The sequence below is a fragment of the Aulonocara sp. 'chitande type north' Nkhata Bay genome, unplaced genomic scaffold (assembly GCF_057382095.1).
Source record: "Aulonocara sp. 'chitande type north' Nkhata Bay isolate Kocher_YH1m ecotype deep benthic unplaced genomic scaffold, A_spYH_male_GT1.1 unmapped_scaffold_20, whole genome shotgun sequence".
Lineage (NCBI taxonomy): Eukaryota > Metazoa > Chordata > Actinopteri > Cichliformes > Cichlidae > Aulonocara > Aulonocara sp. 'chitande type north' Nkhata Bay.
In genome coordinates this window covers 1,209,842-1,230,960 of record NW_028234352.1, presented here as the reverse complement: position 1 = coordinate 1,230,960, position 21,119 = coordinate 1,209,842, and the positions used below count along the sequence as shown (strand labels likewise).

The 21,119-nt window shown below is 43.4% G+C and overlaps 3 protein-coding genes across 3 annotated transcripts in view; 1 reads left to right on the top strand and 2 right to left on the bottom strand.

Annotated features, from left to right (window-relative positions):
- LOC147300668 (NACHT, LRR and PYD domains-containing protein 12-like) overlaps window positions 1–21,119 on the bottom strand; it is a 355,313-nt gene that overhangs the window by 224,235 nt on the left and 109,959 nt on the right. The gene's annotated exons all lie outside the window — the stretch shown is intronic.
- Window positions 5,303–20,850, top strand: LOC147300670 (uncharacterized). Its single transcript, XM_086285022.1, has 4 exons — window positions 5,303–8,156; window positions 14,137–14,242; window positions 17,864–18,544; window positions 19,814–20,850. The coding sequence occupies exons 2-4, from the start codon at window positions 14,225–14,227 to the stop codon at window positions 20,504–20,506; spliced, it is 1,392 nt and encodes a 463-aa protein (XP_086141148.1). The 5' UTR covers window positions 5,303–8,156; window positions 14,137–14,224; the 3' UTR covers window positions 20,507–20,850.
- On the bottom strand, window positions 11,243–13,600 carry LOC147300671 (uncharacterized). The gene is given in 2 exon segments (XM_086285033.1): window positions 11,243–11,313; window positions 11,316–13,600. Coding segments are annotated over 2 exon segments (1,125 nt in total). The 5' UTR covers window positions 12,370–13,600.

Below are 21,119 nucleotides of genomic sequence, written 5' to 3'. Positions count from 1 at the left end.
TCATTCAAATGTTCTCCAAGGCACATATCATACTTGCCTAATAACACAATCAGTTCCAGAAAGTTACCATGATCGATGGTGTTATCACCTAAAGTGTATGCAGCCTCATTCTCCACATGCCTATAGCTGAGTCCCCTCTTCCCAAGTACTTTGATCACATCCACTATACGCTCTAAAACTTGCCGTCTCTTTTTCACTTGTGCTCTGTGAGCTGACAACTGACTGCCAGCAAACAAGCTCCTGATGTTGCCTTTTGAGCACCTTAAGAAAAAAGCTTCAGCACAGGTCTGGTGTGTAGTGCTCTTTTCATGCTCCTCTGTGCGCAGATGTATATGTCGCCAGTCACTCATGCCTGTTATAAATGTGCTGGTGTCAGTCAGCCTTGCAAATGCCAGACACACAAAGCAGAACAATAAATGGCGTTCTTTGCAATAAGTAAGCCACTTCCTGTTGGTGCCATCTTTACAGCTGAACACCCTCATCACAACTGCACTGCTACTGTTCTGCTGTGGGTGGTAATCTAAGAAGGCCTGTAATATGGCAGGTTCAGGGCGAGCAAAGTCATCGATGCCCTGGCTCTCACTCTCCTGCTCTTCCATCTCTCTCTCTTGCTCTTCCATCTCTCTCTTGCTCCATCTCTCTCTCTTGCTCCATCTCTCTCTCTTGCTCTTCCATCTCTCTCTCTTGCTCTTCCATCTCTCTCTCTTGCTCTTCCATCTCTCTCTCTTGCTCTTCTCTCTCTCCTGCTCTTCCATCTCTCTCTCCTGCTCTTCCATCTCTCTCTCCTGCTCTTCCATCTCTCTCTCTTGCTCTTCTCTCTCTCCTGCTCTTCCATCTCTCTCTCCTGCTCTTCCATCTCTCTCTCCTGCTCTTCCATCTCTCTCTCTTGCTCTTCCATCTCTCTCTCCTGCTCTTCCATCTCTCTCTCCTGCTCTTCCATCTCTCTCTCTTGCTCTTCCATCTCTCTCTCTTGCTCTTCCATCTCTCTCTCTTGCTCTTCCATCTCTCTCTCTCCTGCTCTTCCATCTCTCTCTCTCTCTTGCTCTTCCATCTCTCTCTCCTGCTCTTCCATCTCTCTCTCTCTCTTGCTCTTCCATCTCTCTCTCTCTTGCTCCATCTCTCTCTCTTGCTCTTCTCTCTCTCCTGCTCTTCCATCTCTCTCTCCTGCTCTTCCATCTCTCTCTCTTGCTCTTCTCTCTCTCCTGCTCTTCCATCTCTCTCTCCTGCTCTTCCATCTCTCTCTCCTGCTCTTCCATCTCTCTCTCCTGCTCTTCCATCTCTCTCTCTCCTGCTCTTCCATCTCTCTCTCTCTCTTGCTCTTCCATCTCTCTCTCCTGCTCTTCCATCTCTCTCTCTCCTGCTCTTCCATCTCTCTCTCTCTCTTGCTCTTCCATCTCTCTCTCTCTTGCTCCATCTCTCTCTCTTGCTCCATCTCTCTCTCTTGCTCTTCCATCTCTCTCTCTTGCTCTTCCATCTCTCTCTCTCCTGCTCTTCCATCTCTCTCTCTCTCTTGCTCTTCCATCTCTCTCTCTCTTGCTCTTCCATCTCTCTCTCTCTTGCTCTTCCATCTCTCTCTCTTGCTCCATCTCTCTCTCTCTTGCTCCATCTCTCTCTCTTGCTCTTCCATCTCTCTCTCTCTTGCTCTTCCATCTCTCTCTCTTGCTCCATCTCTCTCTCTCTTGCTCCATCTCTCTCTCTTGCTCTTCCATCTCTCTCTCCTGCTCTTCCATCTCTCTCTCTTGCTCTTCCATCTCTCTCTCTTGCCCTTCCATCTCTCTCTCTTGCCCTTCCATCTCTCTCTCTTGCCCTTCCATCTCTCTCTCTTGCTCTTCCATCTCTCTCTCTTGCTCTTCCATCTCTCTCTCTTGCCCTTCCATCTCTCTCTCTTGCCCTTCCATCTCTCTCTCTTGCCCTTCCATCTCTCTCTCTTGCCCTTCCATCTCTCTCTCTTGCCCTTCCATCTCTCTCTCTTGCTCTTCCATCTCTCTCTCCTGCTCTTCCATCTCTCTCTCTTGCTCTTCCATCTCTCTCTCTTGCTCTTCCATCTCTCTCTCTCTTGCTCTTCCATCTCTCTCTCTTGCTCCATCTCTCTCTCTCTTGCTCCATCTCTCTCTCTTGCTCTTCCATCTCTCTCTCCTGCTCTTCCATCTCTCTCTCTCCTGCTCTTCCATCTCTCTCTCTTGCCCTTCCATCTCTCTCTCTTGCCCTTCCATCTCTCTCTCTTGCTCTTCCATCTCTCTCTCTTGCTCTTCCATCTCTCTCTCTCTCTTGCTCTTCCATCTCTCTCTCTTGCTCTTCCATCTCTCTCTCTTGCTCCATCTCTCTCTCTTGCCCTTCCATCTCTCTCTCTTGCCCTTCCATCTCTCTCTCTTGCCCTTCCATCTCTCTCTCTTGCCCTTCCATCTCTCTCTCTTGCTCTTCCATCTCTCTCTCTCTCTTGCTCTTCCATCTCTCTCTCTCTCTTGCTCTTCCATCTCTCTCTCTCCTGCTCTTCCATCTCTCTCTCTCCTGCTCTTCCATCTCTCTCTCCTGCTCTTCCATCTCTCTCTCTTGCCCTTCCATCTCTCTCTCTCTCTTGCTCTTCCATCTCTCTCTCTCTCTTGCTCTTCCATCTCTCTCTCTTGCTCTTCCATCTCTCTCTCTTGCTCTTCCATCTCTCTCTCTTGCTCCATCTCTCTCTGCTGCTCTTCTGTCTCCTCTGTCACAGACTTCTCCACTTTTGATGATAAATCAGCTGGTGCAACATGTAAGGATTGGCACAATTTGTTAAGACTTTGAGAAGTTTGAGAAACTAACCTTAAGCATAAAATAAAATTTACTATCAGTAACTTCATAGCACCCGCCCAGCAGTATATAAACTCCGTCATGCTAGTTACGCTGTACGAGTTATTCTAAGCGACTGTATAAAGTCACCACAACGAAAACAAACTACAACTAAAATTAGTTTATATCTGACACAGATAGACAGCAGGTCATAACTTCTTATCTGAAGTTCAGTTCCTCTGCCACTATGACTGGCGGCCGCCTCGGGTCTCTCCTCCTCCTGCCTCCCCTTTCCTTCATCCACCTGCTGGCCTCCACCACTTGCTGATCTTGCTAAATCTATGGAAGCTATGCCATAGCTACCACCAAACAATTCAGTAATTTTCACACATTTGGCAGCGTCTGCCTGAAGGGCTTGTTTCTTTTTGGCCCTAATTTTTTCGGCACCTCCTTTCCTTTTTTTGTTCTCCATTTTCTTTAGTTCGTCTATAAGATTGCTAAACATGGGGGAGGGTGCATCCGACCTCCTCGGCTGTAATTGGTCCAGCCCAGAGTCGATCATGACCAATTGGCCAATCCAACACCTTTCATTGTTTATACCCTTCCCAAAAAAAAAAACAAAACAAAAAAAAAAAACGGTCGGCCCATAAAAACAAAAAATCGCCAGCGGCCCACCGGGCAAGTGCCCGGTATGCCCGATGGCCAGTCCAGCTATGAGGGCAGGGCTGTGTTGGTCTGAGACTGTAGACATTAAAAAGTCCACAGGAGAGATGGTAGCTGATTAAACAAGTGTCATGAGATAATAACAAAATGCAAAGATTGGTGACAGCGCTTGGAACCATAAGGCAACAAAAAACTGTGAGAAATAATTTAGGCTCTGCCTGTGAATCACTCTTTGCTTCTCTTCTTCCATCCCATCATTTCATATATCACTCTGCACTTGCTGTCTATGTGAGAACAAGGCACAACTTGCTATTGCAATAAACTATAATCTAATTATCCACACCTAACAACTCTTACACTTAATCTATAATAAAATGATGACAGAAAAATGTTATAGCCCTGCCTTTAGTAGCCTCACACAGCTCCTGCTGTTTCCTCCTCATGTCCTTACCAGCCATGTCTGCACAATGTTATATCATGAGTAATATTTTTTTTAAAAATCCATCTAAATAAAACACACACATGCACGCACACACAGTGACATTTTAGACCTTCTTCAGAATACTGTATATACTATGGGCATCATGGTGCTGATCCAGAATCCTTACATTATTATTTATTACTAGAGCTACAATAATAAAGCAATGAGGAGGGGGAAGTAATAAATATGAAATAATGTCATTATGATGATTCCATTTGTTTCACTATCCACTCTGTGCAGGGCAAAGCTTATTACATGTTTAAACAGATACAATCATTTTACTGCTGTAACATCCAACTTTTGTCTTATTTAAAATATAAATCTAATATAATCTGCTTCTTAATGTATGTTCTTTAAAATACAGCGTGTGTTTTTAATATATTATAATTATAATAATGCATTATTATGTGGATATGCATATTAGATCGTTTTTTAGTGAAATATAATCCCCCCAGAAAGGCAGGAAAAGCCCGGAAACTTACTTTAAAACTAAATATGTTCCCTAAAACGGTGACAGAGCTACAGATCCATGACAGCCTTACACAGGTAGCCAGCAGCTGTGACCAGCACTACCTGTGCAGTTAATAAAAGCACAGGTAATGTTTGTCGCGCTGTTGCACACACAGCACGCTCGTTTGTTTCAGTTCGTCAGTAGCAACAAGACAGCTTACCAACGTGTACGTAATAAGCTAATACTCCTGGGTGCTACACACTACAGTGTGCGCTGTACACCTACTTACTGGTTTTGTCGCATCAGTCTGTGTCTCTGAGTTAACTTGTGTTTCTCCTACAGCTCCGGACCGCAACAAATGCGCGTGCTCTTTGTGAGCTCGTTCCCGGCTCGTAACCAGCGCGTTCTGCCGTCAAGGGCGATCATTGGTTAAATGTGATCATGTGACTGATGCAAGCCAGATCCTTTTATTTAGCAAAACTGTGATTAATAGTTAAATATTATTATTTTAGGGGCACAGACAGGACTCCGCACACACACACACACACACACACACACACACACACACACACACACACACACACACACACACACACACACACACACACACACACACATTAAAAAATAATAATAATAATTAAAAAAAAAAAAGTTGCCTCAACAAAAGGGCACCTTGGGCACCATCAGGAAAGGGGCGGGTGCTCAAGCCCCTGTAGCCCCCCCCCCCCCTCTGTACGTTCCTGCTGTTAGGTTAATTGTGCTGATCCTCGGGTTGGGGGATTTGTGTTTGTACTGGAGCGCAAAATTCAAACCAATGGAAGATGGACAACAAAAGTTCAAAGCCATCAGGTGCTCAGGTTAGAAAAAAGAGAAAAGATGCAGGTAAGCAGACGTGTGATTGGATAATGGCAGCTCATCCTGAACCAATCAGACTAAACTCCAAACAATACATTATGTTACAGATTTTAATATTAATTAGTCATTGTTACTTGTTGATTTGTCCTTTTCTCATTGTGTGACGAATTATGACGACTGTTTGGTAGCTGTTATTGTCTCTCTCTCTCTCTTCATGTGTGTTTCTCTGGTGAAACAATAGTTTTGTGTTAATGTTAGGGCTGCACGATTTTGCATAAAATGAGAATCACGATTTTTTGGCTTAGAATTGAGATCATGATTCTCTCATAACAACAAATAAACATAAAAACAACAAATGTCTCACGTTTTGTTGTTGCAGCAAAATGTTGTCTTGCTTGAAATTCCGTCTCCACCGTTGCTCGACGCTGCGTGTACAGAGCAGGTAGTGCAACAATAGAAAAATAGTTGCGGGACGGCACTGTGTAGCGTTTGTCTAGGGTGTTGATCGTTTTCCTAAATCCCTCGTTTTGCACAGTGTTGATGGGAGCCATATTGTCAATCCTCAAGGATTGACGTACGCACGATGTAGTTATAAAACAGGGTTTATTCTGGTCTTGGCAACCCGTGAGAACTGCTCACGGACAAAACAATAAAACAAAAACATCACATCAAAATGCGCTCTTGTACGTAGTGTCAATCAATCAAAAAAATCCTTAATTACAGAAAATAAACCATTTAAAATACACAAACCTCGTGAGCTGACATCCAGGAGGTGCTAAATAGAGCTTTATGGCCTTATTGCCTTATCTTCCATCTTCTTCGTCAATTATTTTCACTCTTTAAACAATATTTTCTCCATGTGTGGAGCTAACTGTGAGTTGCAGCATGCAGACACCATGTGTGCTAGCAAAAGAAAAGTGGCTGGGTGGAGACCCAAACAGCAAAACTGTACCCTACACAGTTCACCACCAGAGGGTGCAAAGGAACAAAATCCAGACATACAGCTTAACAAATATCAAATGCAACAAACATCAAATGCAAAAGACCGTTACACTCCCACCAATCACTTGTGATTAAAAAGAATAAAGTATTGCCTATGAACTAATGAACGGCTTTTGAATGAACTATCGTGAATTATCCTTTAAGCAGAGTGCGGTGGAGAATCGTCTTCCGCTTCCATCAGAATGACTGTCTTCTGAATGGGTCTTTCCAGGTGCACAGGTTTGGAGTTACGTTTTCCTGCTCTATCCAGGGTTGGATCACTCAGCAGCAATTTCACCTTCCTCACTTTTCCATCCTTTCCAGGATACACTTCAATGATCCTTGCCAACTTCCACTGGTTGCGTGGAGTTATCTCATCCTTCAGGAGGACAACATCATTGATCTTAGCATTTCTGTGCTCTTTGGTCCACTTCTGTCTTCCTTGAAGATTTAACAAATACTCCTTTTTCCACCTTGTCCAGAAAGTGTTGGCAAGTAGTTGAACACGACGCCACCTCTTACGGAGATAAAGATCTTCTTTCGCAAACCTTCCTGGAGGTGGAGAGATGATTGTGGACTTCATGGTTAGTATGTGATTCGGTGTTAAAGGTTCTGGGTTTGATGGATCACATAGTTGGTCAGTAGTCAATGGTCTGCTATTAATCACTGCCATGACTTCATACAGGAATGTCCTCAGAGAGGAGCTGTCGAGTTGTTTGGCTGATTGTTCCAGAATGGACATGAGAACACTTCTTATGGTGCGAATTTGTCTTTCCCAGACACAACCCATATGACTAGATGCTGGGGTGTACATGAGAAACTCACAGTCCAGTTTCCCTAGCTTGGCTTGATCCATTTCCTTAAATGCTCCAATAAACTCATTTCTAGTGCCGACAAAATTCGTGCCTTGATCACATCTTATCTGACGAACTGTACCTCTGATGGCCATGAATGCACGTAATGAGTTGATGAGGGAATCTGTAGAGAGATCGTCAAGCATTTCAAGATGCACTGCTCTGGAGCACATGCAAGTGATTAGCAAGCCATAACGCTTTAGCTCCTTGCGGCCTTCTTTGACATAAAAAGGACCAAAGCAGTCCATCCCACAGTAGGTGAATGGCGGTGTGGTCTCCATCCGATCCTCTGGGAGGTCTGCCATCTTCTGCTGCTCTGTGCGCCTTCTGAACCTTCTGCATTTTACACATTTATAGATGTAAGATGACACGATCTTGCTGCATCCAAGAATCCAGAATCTGTTAGCTCGAAGTTTGAGCAAAGGCTGTTTCTTGAACCATCTTTATGATTGTTAACTCTGCTTCCTTTCTCTCTTGTTACACTACTGATGTCGTGTGATCTACTCTTGTGATCCTTTGCTTCTTTCACATAGCGCTTGAGTCTAGCAACTGCCTTAATCATCCTCGACCAGTCGGAAAACTTGTGTAAGCGATCTAACAGTGACCTTTGTTCCTCCCCTTGTATCTTGTGGACTTGAACCTTCTTAACCTCCGGGTCACTGGTTGATAACTCTCCCACCTTAATTTCCCCACTGGGTATGATCTTCTGCCAAAGGAGGTCTGGGCCTTTGAACCAGTTTGATGCTACAAGTTGTTCTGCTGTGAGACCTCTTGAGGCGTGGTCTGCCGGATTATCTTCGGAAGTTACATACCTCCATTGGGTTGAATCTGTGCTTTGTTTGATGCGTTCCACTCGGTTTGCAACAAACACATGAAATCTTCTGGCTTCATTGCTGACATATCCGAGTACCACCTTCGAGTCAGTCCAATACCTTTCTTCTGAAATTTCCATTTCCAATTCCTTTTTCAGCATGTCACCAGTGCGCACAGCAACAACGGCCGCCGACAACTCAAGCCGAGGTATAGTTGTGACTTTGGTTGGTGGAACTCTTGATCTTCCCATCACCAATGAGCAGTGGACTTCACCAGTTGTGCTTACTGCTCTGAGGTAAGTGCACATTCCATATCCAGATGCACTTGCATCAGAAAAATGATGAAGTTCGTAGTGCTGTGCCTTGAAGGTCGAAGGAATGTAGCATCTGTGAACCTTTACGTCTGCAAGGTTTCCCAGGTCACGCAACCAATACTCCCACTGAGGTCGAAGTCTGTCAGGTAAGTTATCATCCTGGCTGAGTTTATCTCGACACATTTGTTGCAAAATCTGCTTTCCCAGCAGAATGAAAGGTGACACAAACCCAAGTGGATTGAACACAGAGGCGACTGTGGCCAATACTCCTCTTCTGGTGAGTGGTTTGTCCTTAACAACTACTCTGAACTGAAATTGATCTGATGCCACACACCATTGTACGCCAAGTGCTCTTTCCATGTGTACTTCACCGAGTGCCATATCTAGCTCTTTGGGAGCTGCAGCGCATTCTTCTTTCGGAAGCGAAGCTAGAACTTTGGTGCTGTTTGAGATGAACTTGTGCAACCGAAGTTTGCCCATGCTGCAGAGTTTGCGTGCTTCATTAACCAGCTGTATTGCCTGATCTTCAGTGTCAACACTTGCTAGTCCGTCATCAACATAGAAGTTGGTTTTGATGAACTTGATGGTTTCTTCATTAAAACTTCCTTCCCCTTCAGCTGCAAGATGCTTGAGGCCATAGTTGGCACAACCTGGAGAAGATGCTGCTCCAAATAGGTGTACCTTCATCCTGTAGACAGTGAATGGAGTTTCAAGGTCACCGTTCTCCCACCACAAGAACCGTAGGTAATCTTGGTCACAAGCATGCACATGGAATTGGTGGAACATGCGTTCGATGTCACACATGAAAGCCACTGGGCCTCTTCGGAAGCGACACAAGACTCCGAGCAAGGTGTTTGTTAGCTCTGGACCAGTGAGGAGATGGTCATTTAAGGAAGCGCCTTGGAACTTGGCAGAGGCATCAAAGACGACACGAATCTTTCCGGGTTTTTGTGGATGATACACACCATGATGTGGGATGTACCATACTGGTGTCTTGTCAATGTCTTGCTCTGTGACCTTTTCAGCATCTCCATGGGCTAAGATGTCATTCATGAATTTCTTATAGTCCATGTAGTACTGCTTGTTACTCTTGAGCCTTTTTTCTAAACATTTGAGGTGATGAATAGCACATACCTTGTTGTTTGGCAGGTTCGGCCTTTCACTCTTTTTTTTTTTTTTTTTTTCTAAATGACATCAGAAACAGCAGTATGCGACATTACGTGATGGCAGAGCTTCAGTTCATCCTTTGTCATTTTTTTTTTTTTTTTTTTTTTTTTTTTCTCGGCCTTTCACTCTTAAATGGGAGTGGCATTTCAAAATGACCATCCTCCTTGTGCCTAATGCCGGCCTTCATCTTTGTTAAAAATTTGAGATCTTCTTGAGAGACCTTTGTGTCTTCTGGTACTTTCTCAACAAAGTCAGACTTCAACATCTTTAGGACCTCTGTGGGAGAGATCATTTCCTTTATTTGAGTTCTGTAGACATAGTGAACCTTGTTGGTGAGATTTAAAGAGGGATTAATGTCAGGCACCACTTCCTTCACAATGACTTGGTGACTTATTCCGAAGGCGTCTCCATAATCGAGACATGGATTGCCATAACCCACAATACTCCATCCCAGATCAGTTCTTTGCACAAACGGCTGATTTTCCTTTCCAGACACAACCTCACAAGGAACAAGTGCTTGGGGGCAGTTGTACCCAATCAGCAGACCAACATCACAGCTTTGTAGTGGAGCGATCTCACTTGCAATGCAGTCAAGATGAGACCATGCCTTAGCTGTTGCAGGCGATGGAATGTGATCTCGGTTTGCGGGAATAAAGTCTCTGGCATACGTCACTGGTAGGGAAATGGTCTTATTTGAGTAGAACCCTCTGACTTGTAGACCTGAGAACTTGCGACAGGACACAACTGTGTTTCTTGAAGACATAGTAGTGAGCTTTAGCTGAGTCGATTCACCTTTGATATGCAGAGCTTGTACCGTTTCTTCAAGAATAAAGGTCGTATCGCTCTGTGTATCAAGGAGCACGTACACAAGAATTTCATGCGCTGGCTCACCTTTGGTTGACACCCATACTGGAATAATGGAAGATGTGTGAGTGTCGTCAACATTCTGTGTGACTCTGTTAGAAGTCGCTTCACTTGTTGTTGGTGTGACACTGTTGTCTTGTGAGACATCTGCGTTCGTTTGTCTTGTCCTGTCACTGTTCTTGTGTGGATTTCTCCTTGTTCTGTCTTCCTTCGTGCGATTGTCATGAAGACATGTTGGATGTCTTTTATTACATGTGTCACAGGTTTCTCTCCCTTCGCAATCCTTGGAGCGATGACCAGAGTTCAGACAGCCAAAACATAACTTCTTGTCTTGAACAAACTTTGGTCTCTCAACAATGCTCTCATTTATGAACCTTCTACACTTAAGTAGGCTGTGACTCAACCTTTCACAGTACACACAACTAGCACTAACAGTCCTATCATTTGAGTTAGTTGCTAGCACCTTTGCTCCATTGCCTCTGTTCCTTGTTGTTTTTGCCCCTTCAGTTTCACTTGGCTTCAGAGCAAAGAGAGATGTTATGGGATTACAGGCAATTTTGGCTTCCCGTGAGATGAAATCTACGAATTGGCTGAAGCTTGGAAAGGTGTGAGTCTCTTCTTGCACTTCTGTAACCTTTCTGTTCCACCTTGAAGTAAGCCAATCTGGAAGTTTTGCGAGCATTTTTTGGTTTTCATTGCAGTCATTGAGCACTTCAAGCCCCTTCATTTGCGACATGGCTGTCTTACAGCAGCAAAGGAAGTCAGCAAATGCTTGAAGTTCCATACTGCCTTTAGAGCTTATCTTAGGCCATGCGTCAAGTTTGTCTCTGAAGGCCTTTGCTACGAGGAAGGGATTTCCATACCTCTCTACGAGAACTGTCCATGCTGCATAGTATGCAGACTCTGTGCCAAGCGGGAAGTAGCCTTCTATTGCCTTCCTTGCAGGTCCACTTACATATTTCCTCAGATAATAAGTCTTCTCTTCAGTTGGTATATTTTTCCTGTCAATCAGAGTCTGAAAGGAAATTTTCCAATCATTATATCTGATAGGGTCGCCACTGAATATTGTTGGCTCTGGTACCGGAAGACGACTTGCATTAAGAGACACTGCAAATGCTTTGACCAGATCTTCTGTGTTCACCTCTTGGTGCGGTGTCACATTTCGTGGCGAGGAACACCGTTTCATATGCTGGTCATTGTTTTCAGACTTGACTTCATTTTTATCAGATCTGTGGTGAAGTAGGTTGTATATTTCTTCATCTGAACATTCACTTTGTTCATACACTCGCTGTCGAGCCTTTGCTGCATTCAGCTTTTTTACAGTCTCAAGTCGCTCTACTTCTCTGCGCTTAGCTTCTAGAGCCTTTTGTCTTTGTGCTATTTCTGCTTCTTGCCTTTCAATTTCCTTCATATGGATTTCTTGTTCAAGCAGAACTTGGAGAGCAGCCTCATTTGCTGCAACTTCAGCAGCTGCATCTTGTCTTTTAGCCGAGAGCCGGCTGGAGTGTCTAGAGGAAACCCTCGAATGAGAAGAGAGCTTAGTGTGGTGTGACTTAACACTCATCCTGTCTGAGGCTTCTAACTTAGGCATAGACTCAGTCTCCTTCCATTTTTCATCCCTTTGACTTTTCACATCTGAGGCTACGTATTTAGATGAAGACTCAGTGTCCTTCCAAAGTTCTTCATCTCTTTGAACCTCCGCATTACTTGGGCTTGGACACTTTCTTACAGATTCGATAATTGTCTTTGTTATGGCTTCACACGTATCCATCCTTCGTCTTGTGTCACTATCTGGAGATTCAATACGTCTCAAGTCATCATAGGCTGCATTCACATCCTTAGAAGCACTCAAAACCTTGGAAACATGTTCTTGTAGCAGATCCTTTGAGCATTGACCATCTATAGCTCCTTTGGCATTCTTAATGACAACCTTCCACTTCTCATAGCGCACACTGAAACGATGTGCAGCCTTCTTTATGTGCTCACCGTACAGTTCTTTGCCCTTTTCCGTCAATGTACGGACTCGTTGGCTCTGTCGTGCTCTTTGTGAGGTAGTAGAAACATCATCAGCTGTGCCTTCAACTGCTTGTAGTTGCTCATCTGCAGAAAGTTGTTCCACATCACCCTTTTCGCTGACTTCTGGATTAGCCTCAAACTCTGCCATTGTTGGAGGGGTTTGGGTTTTTTGTGTATCTTACTTAGCCTTAATGTAAAGGTGCAGCAGCTTAAATTTGATTTGTTAGTTGAGGAGCAAATGAATATTAATCTTCATTTACTGTTACAACTTTAAAGCACAGTAATTACTATTACTCCTTAAACATCACTTAACATGTATACTTAACTCACATTACATCTCTTCTCCAAGCCAGTAATACTGTTTCTTACAGCAACTGCTGAAGCCCACCATATGCACGATGCACAGGTTACTCATCACAACATTAACTTAACACTGTATGAATATCAGTCACTTGAACAGCAGAAATGTAAACAATGAGAAGGAAAGAAAAAAGAAGAAATATTTCAGTCCTTTGTTTATTTATAAAAGGAAACTTATCTTAATTAATTTTACAGTCCTTTTCCTTTTTATTTCTCTTTCTTGTGGTTAATTATATTGAGTCCTTTAACTGAGGCAACACTTATTTTCGGGGCACCTGAATTTCCTGCGGGGCTGCGTCCTTCATCTACCCGTGCAGAGCGGAGTTCTCACTGTAGCACCCTCAAGGATTGACGTACGCACGATGTAGTTATAAAACAGGGTTTATTCTGGTCTTGGCAACCCGTGAGAACTGCTCACGGACAAAACAATAAAACAAAAACATCACATCAAAATGCGCTCTTGTACATAGTGTCAATCAATCAAAAAAATCCTTAATTACAGAAAATAAACCATTTAAAATACACAAACCTCGTGAGCTGACATCCAGGAAGTGCTAAATAGAGCTTTATGGCCTTATTGCCTTATCTTCCATCTTCTTCGTCAATTATTTTCACTCTTTAAACAATATTTTCTCCATGTGTGGAGCTAACTGTGAGTTGCAGCATGCAGACACCATGTGCGCTAGCAAAAGAAAAGTTGCTGGGTGGAGACCCAAACAGCAAAGCTGTACCCTGCACAGTTCACCACCAGAGGGCGCAAAGGAACAAAATCCAGACATACAGCTTAACAAATATCAAATGCAACAAACATCAAATGCAAAAGACCGTTACACATATCTTTGGTCAGGTGATAAGTGATAGCCTCCGTGATGTCTTTGTGCCTGCGGGAGTTTGACGTGTATAGGGAAGCGCTGTATAAGGTTCCCGTTATTGATGTTTGGGTGGTTGACCCGGACGGATTTTCTCCTGTCACTTTCTCGTCATCCCTGACGTGCTCTCCGTTGTTTTTTCCCTGCTAATTTTAGCATCACACGGCACAGCTTCTGTATCACGTGGTATAAGGCTCCGCCCTTGTCATTTGTTGAGTAGGAAGAGTGAGCGCTTGTTTTCATGCAGAGTACGTCCCGGATCAAAATGTGAAGTTTTACAAATCACCACTTCTTTAGTGAATATCATTTCAGTCTCAGACAATCTCGTTTCTCTTACAGAGGTTGAATGCACCTTCTGCGGATGGCGGTACCACACAGTGTGCGTGGACTTCCCCTGCACAGAAGGCAACTACAAATGCTGTGAATGCTAAATAAACAGAAACAAATGATCCCTGTTGTCTTTGCTTGATGATTGGTTTGAGTCTTGACAATCCACATTGCTGGCGTTGCATCTTTCAATGCCAGCAATGGCAGGTATCAGTGCTCAAAGCTTTTGTGTTTGTTTCCAACAAGTTGCCCACCTCGGGAAACAAAAATGTGTTCTTTTACTTGTCAGATGAACATATGAGACACTTTGACTCTTCAGTGCAGTGTGGAGCCTAACAAAGATCTGTTTTGTGTCCCAGCTGATCAGCAGGAGGAGGAGAGTCTGACGGAGCAGCAGAGGAACATTTTCAGCTACTTGGACTCAGCTCAGCCACTACAGAGGAAACAATGAGCTCAACACAGAAGGTGACAGACAGAGCAGGACCATATGACCAAAGATATTTATCACCATATACATTTGAACATTTGCCATAACGATGTAGCTGACGATAGAATTGACACCAGACAAAATACTTTACAGCTGCACAACTTTATTAAAAACCCATCAATGTATTTTCACTGAAACAAGCAGCTGTTGTTTATGTGCATTAAAGTTATATAAAAATGTAACAGTGCAAATGCAAATTCCTCGCTGACAGTTTAACCAAAAGGCGTTTCCAGTGGAAACTGGCCGACACATCCTGAGCATAACCATGTATAATATCCACTAAACTTCAGAAGAGGTTATACAGTCGTGGCCAAAAGGTTTGAGAATTGCATAAATATTGGAACCTGGAGAAGTTGCTGCTTAAGTTTTTATAATAGCATTTTGCCTGCACTCCAGAATGTTATGAGGAGTGATCAGATGAACTGCATCGTCCTTCTTTGCCATGAAAACGAACTTAATCCCCAAAAAGCCTTACCACTGCATTTCATTGCTGTCATCAAAGGACCTGCTGAGACCATTTCAGTGATCGTCTTCTTAACTCAGGTGAGAATGTTGGCGAGCACGAGGCTGGAGATCATCATGGCTGTATCCCGATTCAGGTTCTGCAGCTTTAAAGTCCTCAAGGGCCGCGTACTCAAAGACCGCTAAGGCCGAAGTGCGAGGCTCGTAGGCTCGTGAAATGGGACGTCTAGCCTCCGTCGCGCTGCCCAGGTTGCCTAGCAACCATGATACTAACAGCTGGAAACGTTTCATACAGCTTTGTTTGACAGAAATGAAGGAGAACATATTTAGTTCATTTGTTTCTACATGAGCTCTGTGTGATTTGATGAGTATCTGAGACTGAGACCACAGGACTGTGAAACATGATTGTTGGGCTTCATTTCTGTGCTGAACAGTCGTTTAAGATTAGCTGTAAATAACAATTAGCTGATGTTGTTCATGAGACTAAAGTCATCTCACTGTGGTAATGTAAATATAATATGGCCAATATTATAGTTATCATATTAATCACTTCACTCACAGACAAGTATCTGTGACAGTGTGTATACAGATGTATCATATATAAGAGACAAATATTGTTCATTTAATATGTTGGTACTAAATGTGGCTGAATGCTTACATATATGTGTAAAAAGCAAATGTAGGAGCTGTGATAACTGTGTCTGATAGAATGAAGAGTCGACTGATATATGAAATATTCCTTTATTGGGTGAGAAAATCAGACCATGTCATAACTGCTGTAAGTCACACAGAATAGATATCAGAGCCTTAAACAGGCTGACGTCTGCTAAATGGGTCAAACTGGGCAGAAAGTCTACAAACACATAACATCCTTATAGAATATGATGTAACACTATAGATCAACTTAGCTCAGAATATATAAAGCATATAAACAGTTACAGCAATATGATGCAACAAACACAGCAGCTACTGATCCAAAATACTCAAAGCTTCATAGAACTGAAACCAACATTTATTTTTAGCTCCATTCTGCTGCTGATACAGACTTTAGGTTTCTGAACATTAAACTTGTTGCTGCCTTTCATAGTGTGTAACTTGAAGGCCCTGAGTACTTTCTCCCACACTGGAAACACTGGGATGATCACATTATTTGAACATTACCTAATAAGACTGATTCAGCACAGACAGTTATGTTAAACTTTCCTAGCAGTCCTTCACAAACAGGGAACAGTCTGTCTATTCTCTCCATCTGTCAGCTGCTGCTGGCTCTTCCTCCTCCTCTTCCTCACACACTGCTGAGTTTGTCCTGGTGGATCATCAGGGCTGCAAAGCCTCACAGATGATGTGCAGCAGTGGCTCCCTCAGTCTGTCCTCACTCTGGACACTTGCAGTCGTCACACATGGAAATCAAATGTGTGATAAGCTGCAGGATTCAAACACAAGTGTAACTTATAAACACATGTTCATACTTTTATTCCACAATCAGAGAGAAAGAAACAGAGAGAGAGTGCAGGACAGACAGACAGGTGACAGTCTCAGGTGTACACACTGCTACACAACAGCACCAGAGAAGCAGGATTTAGTGTTTGTGTTATTACGAGTGTAAACAAGAAGAGTTCCAGATGGTGCAGTGGACACATGTGTGACTGCTGTGATTAAAGCATCTTTCTTTCAGCTTAACGAGTGAACCGTCAGCTCGTTCAAACACACGTTAAAGTGCGTTTGGCTCGACACCACCGAACAGAGGCAGCAATATAACACAGCTAACATTAACAGTGCAGTGAATCCTGCTTGTGCCGTGATGTTCAGGACTGCAAACCGAGCAGCATCACTGACTTTCAGCTTGTTGTGTTTGTGGATATATGACTGACTTTAATTATCCACAAAATCATCACATTCTCTGTCAGATTAAGGTCGACTATTGAACGGCGTATATTTTAAAGGCTTTAAAACCAAGTTAACGCTGAAAGTACAAACATCACTAATGTCACATAACTCTGCCGACAAGGCATAGCTATGGCTATGAAATGCTCTTTGTGTATCACTTCTTCATTATGAAAGATGTCATTAATGCACTAGTAATGTCTCATCTGGAGTATTGTTCAATCATTTGGTCAGCAGCTAATAAGACAGATCTTAACAGACTTCAGTTAGTCCAGAATAAGGCGTCCAGATTAGTGTGAAGATGTTCATACTATACTAATATTGATAAAATGCATAATAACCTTTCTTGGCTTCCTGTACAGGCTAAAATATTCTATGGCTTACTTGTAGTTCTAAAGAAAGCAATTCTGTTAAACACACCACATTTATTCTGCTCAGCTGCAGTATCCAGATGAAATACATCATCATATTACACAGTTTTCAACAAGCTGCAATTTAGTAAATGCTCGAGTTAAAAGTAACGTTTTGTAAAACTGTTACATTTAGAGCAACTTTTAAGTGGAATAAGTTGCCTTAAAAAATTAGAGAATTATTCAAAACTTCAATGAACACTTAAAAGCCGATTTACAGAGCTTTTAGTTGTTGTAAATATTGTAAGACATGATTTGTTTTTGAAATTTGTGTAATGTGCCTCAATGTTATTGATATTATTATTATTATTATTGATTGCTTATATTTGAACAATTGTGAAACGTCACTGTGGATGTAAGAGTGAAATTATGTGGATATCTTGAATCCACTTTATTGTGTAATATTTTATGTGAGTATTTGACGGAAGACGAGCAACATCTGTTGTGGAAGCTAACGGGGTTCCTTTAGAATAAACAAACATAGGATTTATTATCACTGAATAATTCTGTATAAATCTATACAAATTATAGAAATATGTAATAGGAAACAACAAAATAATCTAAATTATAAAATAATGTGTGTGTGTGTGTGTGTGTGTGTGTGTGTGTGTGTGTGTGTGTGTGTGCATGAGTTTAGTGTTTGAACAGTCATGAATTATCTTTAACAGCAGGTTGGATGTAATGTGTTAGAACTACCAGCAGGTGGGGATAAGAGACCTTTAAGGTGTTTGGCGCCACGCTCCACCTTCAGGTTTAAAACTAGTGTTAATGGAGTTTGAAGGTTGAGTTTGTTCCACGACTGCATTTCACTCACTGCCTCTGTTTGTATCTCTGTCACTGCAGGACCAACATGGAGCCAGAAGTCAGCGCTCTCAGGAGGCCGACAAACCTCACAGAAGAAAGGGAGAGAAAAAACACACCTGTGACGAGTGTGGGAAGGGTTTTACTGTGAGGGCTTCACTAAAACGGCATCAGGTCATCCACACTGGAGAGAGACCGTTCAGCTGTGACTTGTGTGGAAATTCTTTTTCCAGGAAGGGTTACCTAAAAAAACACCAACTCATCCACAGTGGAGTTAAAGCGTACAGCTGTGATCAGTGTGGCAGAGCTTTTACTCAAAGTAGCCACTTACAGAGTCATCTAGTTACCCACTCTGGAATTAAGGCATACAGCTGTGATCAGTGTGGCAGAGCTTTTACTCACAGTAGCCACTTACAGAGGCATCTAGTTACCCACTCTGGAATTAAGGCATACAGCTGTGACATCTGTGGAAAAACTTTCAGCCAGAGAGAGAGCCGAAATACACACCTACGCATTCACAACAGACATGATGTGTACTGCTGTGAACAGTGTGGCAAAGAGTTTATAACTCACACAGACTTACAACGACACATGTTTACCCACACTGAGGAGAGACCTTATCAATGTGACCTGTGTGAGAAGACTTTTAAATCTCCACGTCACCTGAGACGACACCAACAGATCCACACCAGAAAGAGACTCTACAAGTGCAGCTACTGTGAGGTATGTATTTATATTGTTATCTTGTCATTTTAGCCTGACTGTTTGGGTGATGGGCTCCGCCAGGGCTGCCCTTTGTCTCCGGTTCTGTTCATAATTTTTATGGACAGGATTTCTAGGCGCAGCCAAGTGGCGGAGGGCTTTCGCTTTGGTGGCCTCAGAATCTCATCTCTGATTTTTGCGGATGATGTGGTTCTGTTGGCTTCATCGGGTGAGGGCCTCCAGCTCGCACTGGAGTGGTTCGCAGCCGAGTGTGAAGCAGCGGGAATGAGGATCAGCACCTCCAAATCTGAGGCCATGGTTCTCAGCCGGAAAAGGGTGGAGTGCCCACTCCGGGTCGGGGATGAGTTCCTGCCCCAAGTGGAGGAGTTCAAGTATCTCGGGGTCTTGTTCGCGAGTGATGGGAGAAGGGAGCTGGAGATCGACAGACGGATTGGGGCTGCGGCTGCAGTAATGCGGACGCTGCACCGGTCAGTCGTGGTGAAGAGGGAGCTGAGTGTAAAAGCGAAGCTCTCAATTTACCGGTCGATCTACGTCCCTACCCTCACCTATGGCCACGAGCTGTGGGTAGTGACCGAAAGAACGAGATCGCGGATACAAGCGGCGGAAATGAGCTTCCTCCGAAGGGTGGCTGGCCTCTCCCTTAGAGATAGGGTGAGAAGTTCGGCCATCCGGGAGGGGCTTAGAGTAGAGCAGCTGCTGCTCCACATCGAAAGGAGCCAGCTGAGGTGGTTCGGGCATCTGGCAAGGATGCCCCCTGGGCGAGGTGTTCCAGGCATGTCCCACCGGGAGGAGGCCCCGGGGCAGACCCAGGACACGCTGGAGAGATTATATCTCTCGGCTGGCCTGGGAACGCCTTGGTATTCCCCCGGACAAGCTGGAGGAGGTGGCTGGGGAGAGGGAGGTCTGGACCTCTTTGCTTAGGCTGCTACCCCCGCGACCCGACCTCGGATAAGCGGATGAAGATGGATGGATGGATGGATGGATGTTTGGAACAACTCTGCTCATTAAACTGTGTTAGCATGTTAGCAATTCTACTGCATGGAAAAGCAGCTCTGAGTGATTATTCAGATTTTCCTTTCAGTTATGATTTTAGTATTACTGTAGTATTATGGTGGTAGTATTGTAGTTATTGCAGCCCAGTAAACTGAGTGTGTTAACTGAAACAGTCAAATGTAGTTGGACGTCTGCAGAGATGCTCTTTATTTCAGGCGACGTTCAGGATACAAATGTTGAAGGACTGACTTACACTGTCTTTGTGTCTTTGTTTAGAAGCAGAGCGACACAGATGGATCCAGTTCTCAACCCTGTCATCACTGTGGTGGTGGGAAAGACTTTCATTGTGACCTCTGTGGAAAAACTTTCAGTTGGCAAGCTGCCCTTAAAACACATCAACGTAGACACACTGGAGACAAACTGAAATACTGCAAAGAATGTGGGAGAAGCTTCACCACATCAAGTGATTTAAAACAACATGACCTGATTCACAGTGGGGTTAAAAAGCACCTCTGTGATCAGTGTGGGTCATCCTTCACCACTGCAAGGGACCTTAAATCACACAAACGAGTCCACACAGGAGAGAAACCACACAAGTGCAGACACTGTGAGAGAAGCTTCTCACAGTCAGGTAATCGTAACAGGCATGAACGAACACACATAGAAGGAAACTACAGCTGTGACCAGTGTGACAAGAGCTTCAGGAATCTCAGTTCATACTCTGCACACAAACGATCCCACGTTACTAATAAACTGTTTCACTGTTACCAATGTGCCCAAACATTCACCTCATTGTCTGCTCTGTGCAAACATCAGCGCGATCACTCAGGGCTGAAATCACTCCCATCACTGGATCACAGTGAATCTGAAGACACAGAAAGATCCTCTGGTTTCTGTGTCAGAGTCAAAAAGCTTGAGATCAGGCTCCACAGAGTTCAGATAGAATCATTTAAACTTGTGTTGAACTGAACTGGTTGCTGGGCTGAACTTCTACATAATACAGATCTACATGGGATCTTCTTTTCTGTTTTTTACTGAGTCAGTTTTGTCCTTTTTTCTCTGTCCTGGTTTTGCTCGTCTGTAAATGATTGAAACTCAGTCAAATAGTTCATTGTTCTCCAGCAAAACGTTTTGGAAACTCATGTTTAACCTTTAAAACTCTGACATGTTTTAGCACACAAGGCTTCATCGGGGAGTTCACTCATGATTGGACCGTGAGAACAAAGGTTTTTAGTTCTTTCAAAGAGAGTCTTGGAGATGTTTGATGTTTCTGTTTTTTCTACATAAAGGAATAAACTATTTTTCTTGCTTCATGTAGTGTGGAAGTTTTTAATGTTTCTTCATCTGTGATGTTCTTGAATGTGTTCACGTGAAGATGATATAAATAAACTGTTGTCAGAGATTTACAGTTATCAAACAGGTGAATAAACAACACTGAGACACTTGGAGACGGTTAACGTGCTGCACGGGTGAGGGCTCAGAGAGGACTCACACCGAGCTGCAGTAGTCGTTTATTATTTATAGCAGGGTGAAACAAGCATAGCAGTTTCCTCTAATTTTGAATATATGTGTGTGTGTGTGT

Excerpts from the sequence above, each read along its gene's own strand:
- LOC147300670 (XM_086285022.1), top strand. Across the intron at positions 18,545-19,813 it reads ACAAGTGCAGCTACTGTGAG|AAGCAGAGCGACACAGATGG; the intron begins GTATGTATTTAT and ends GTCTTTGTTTAG.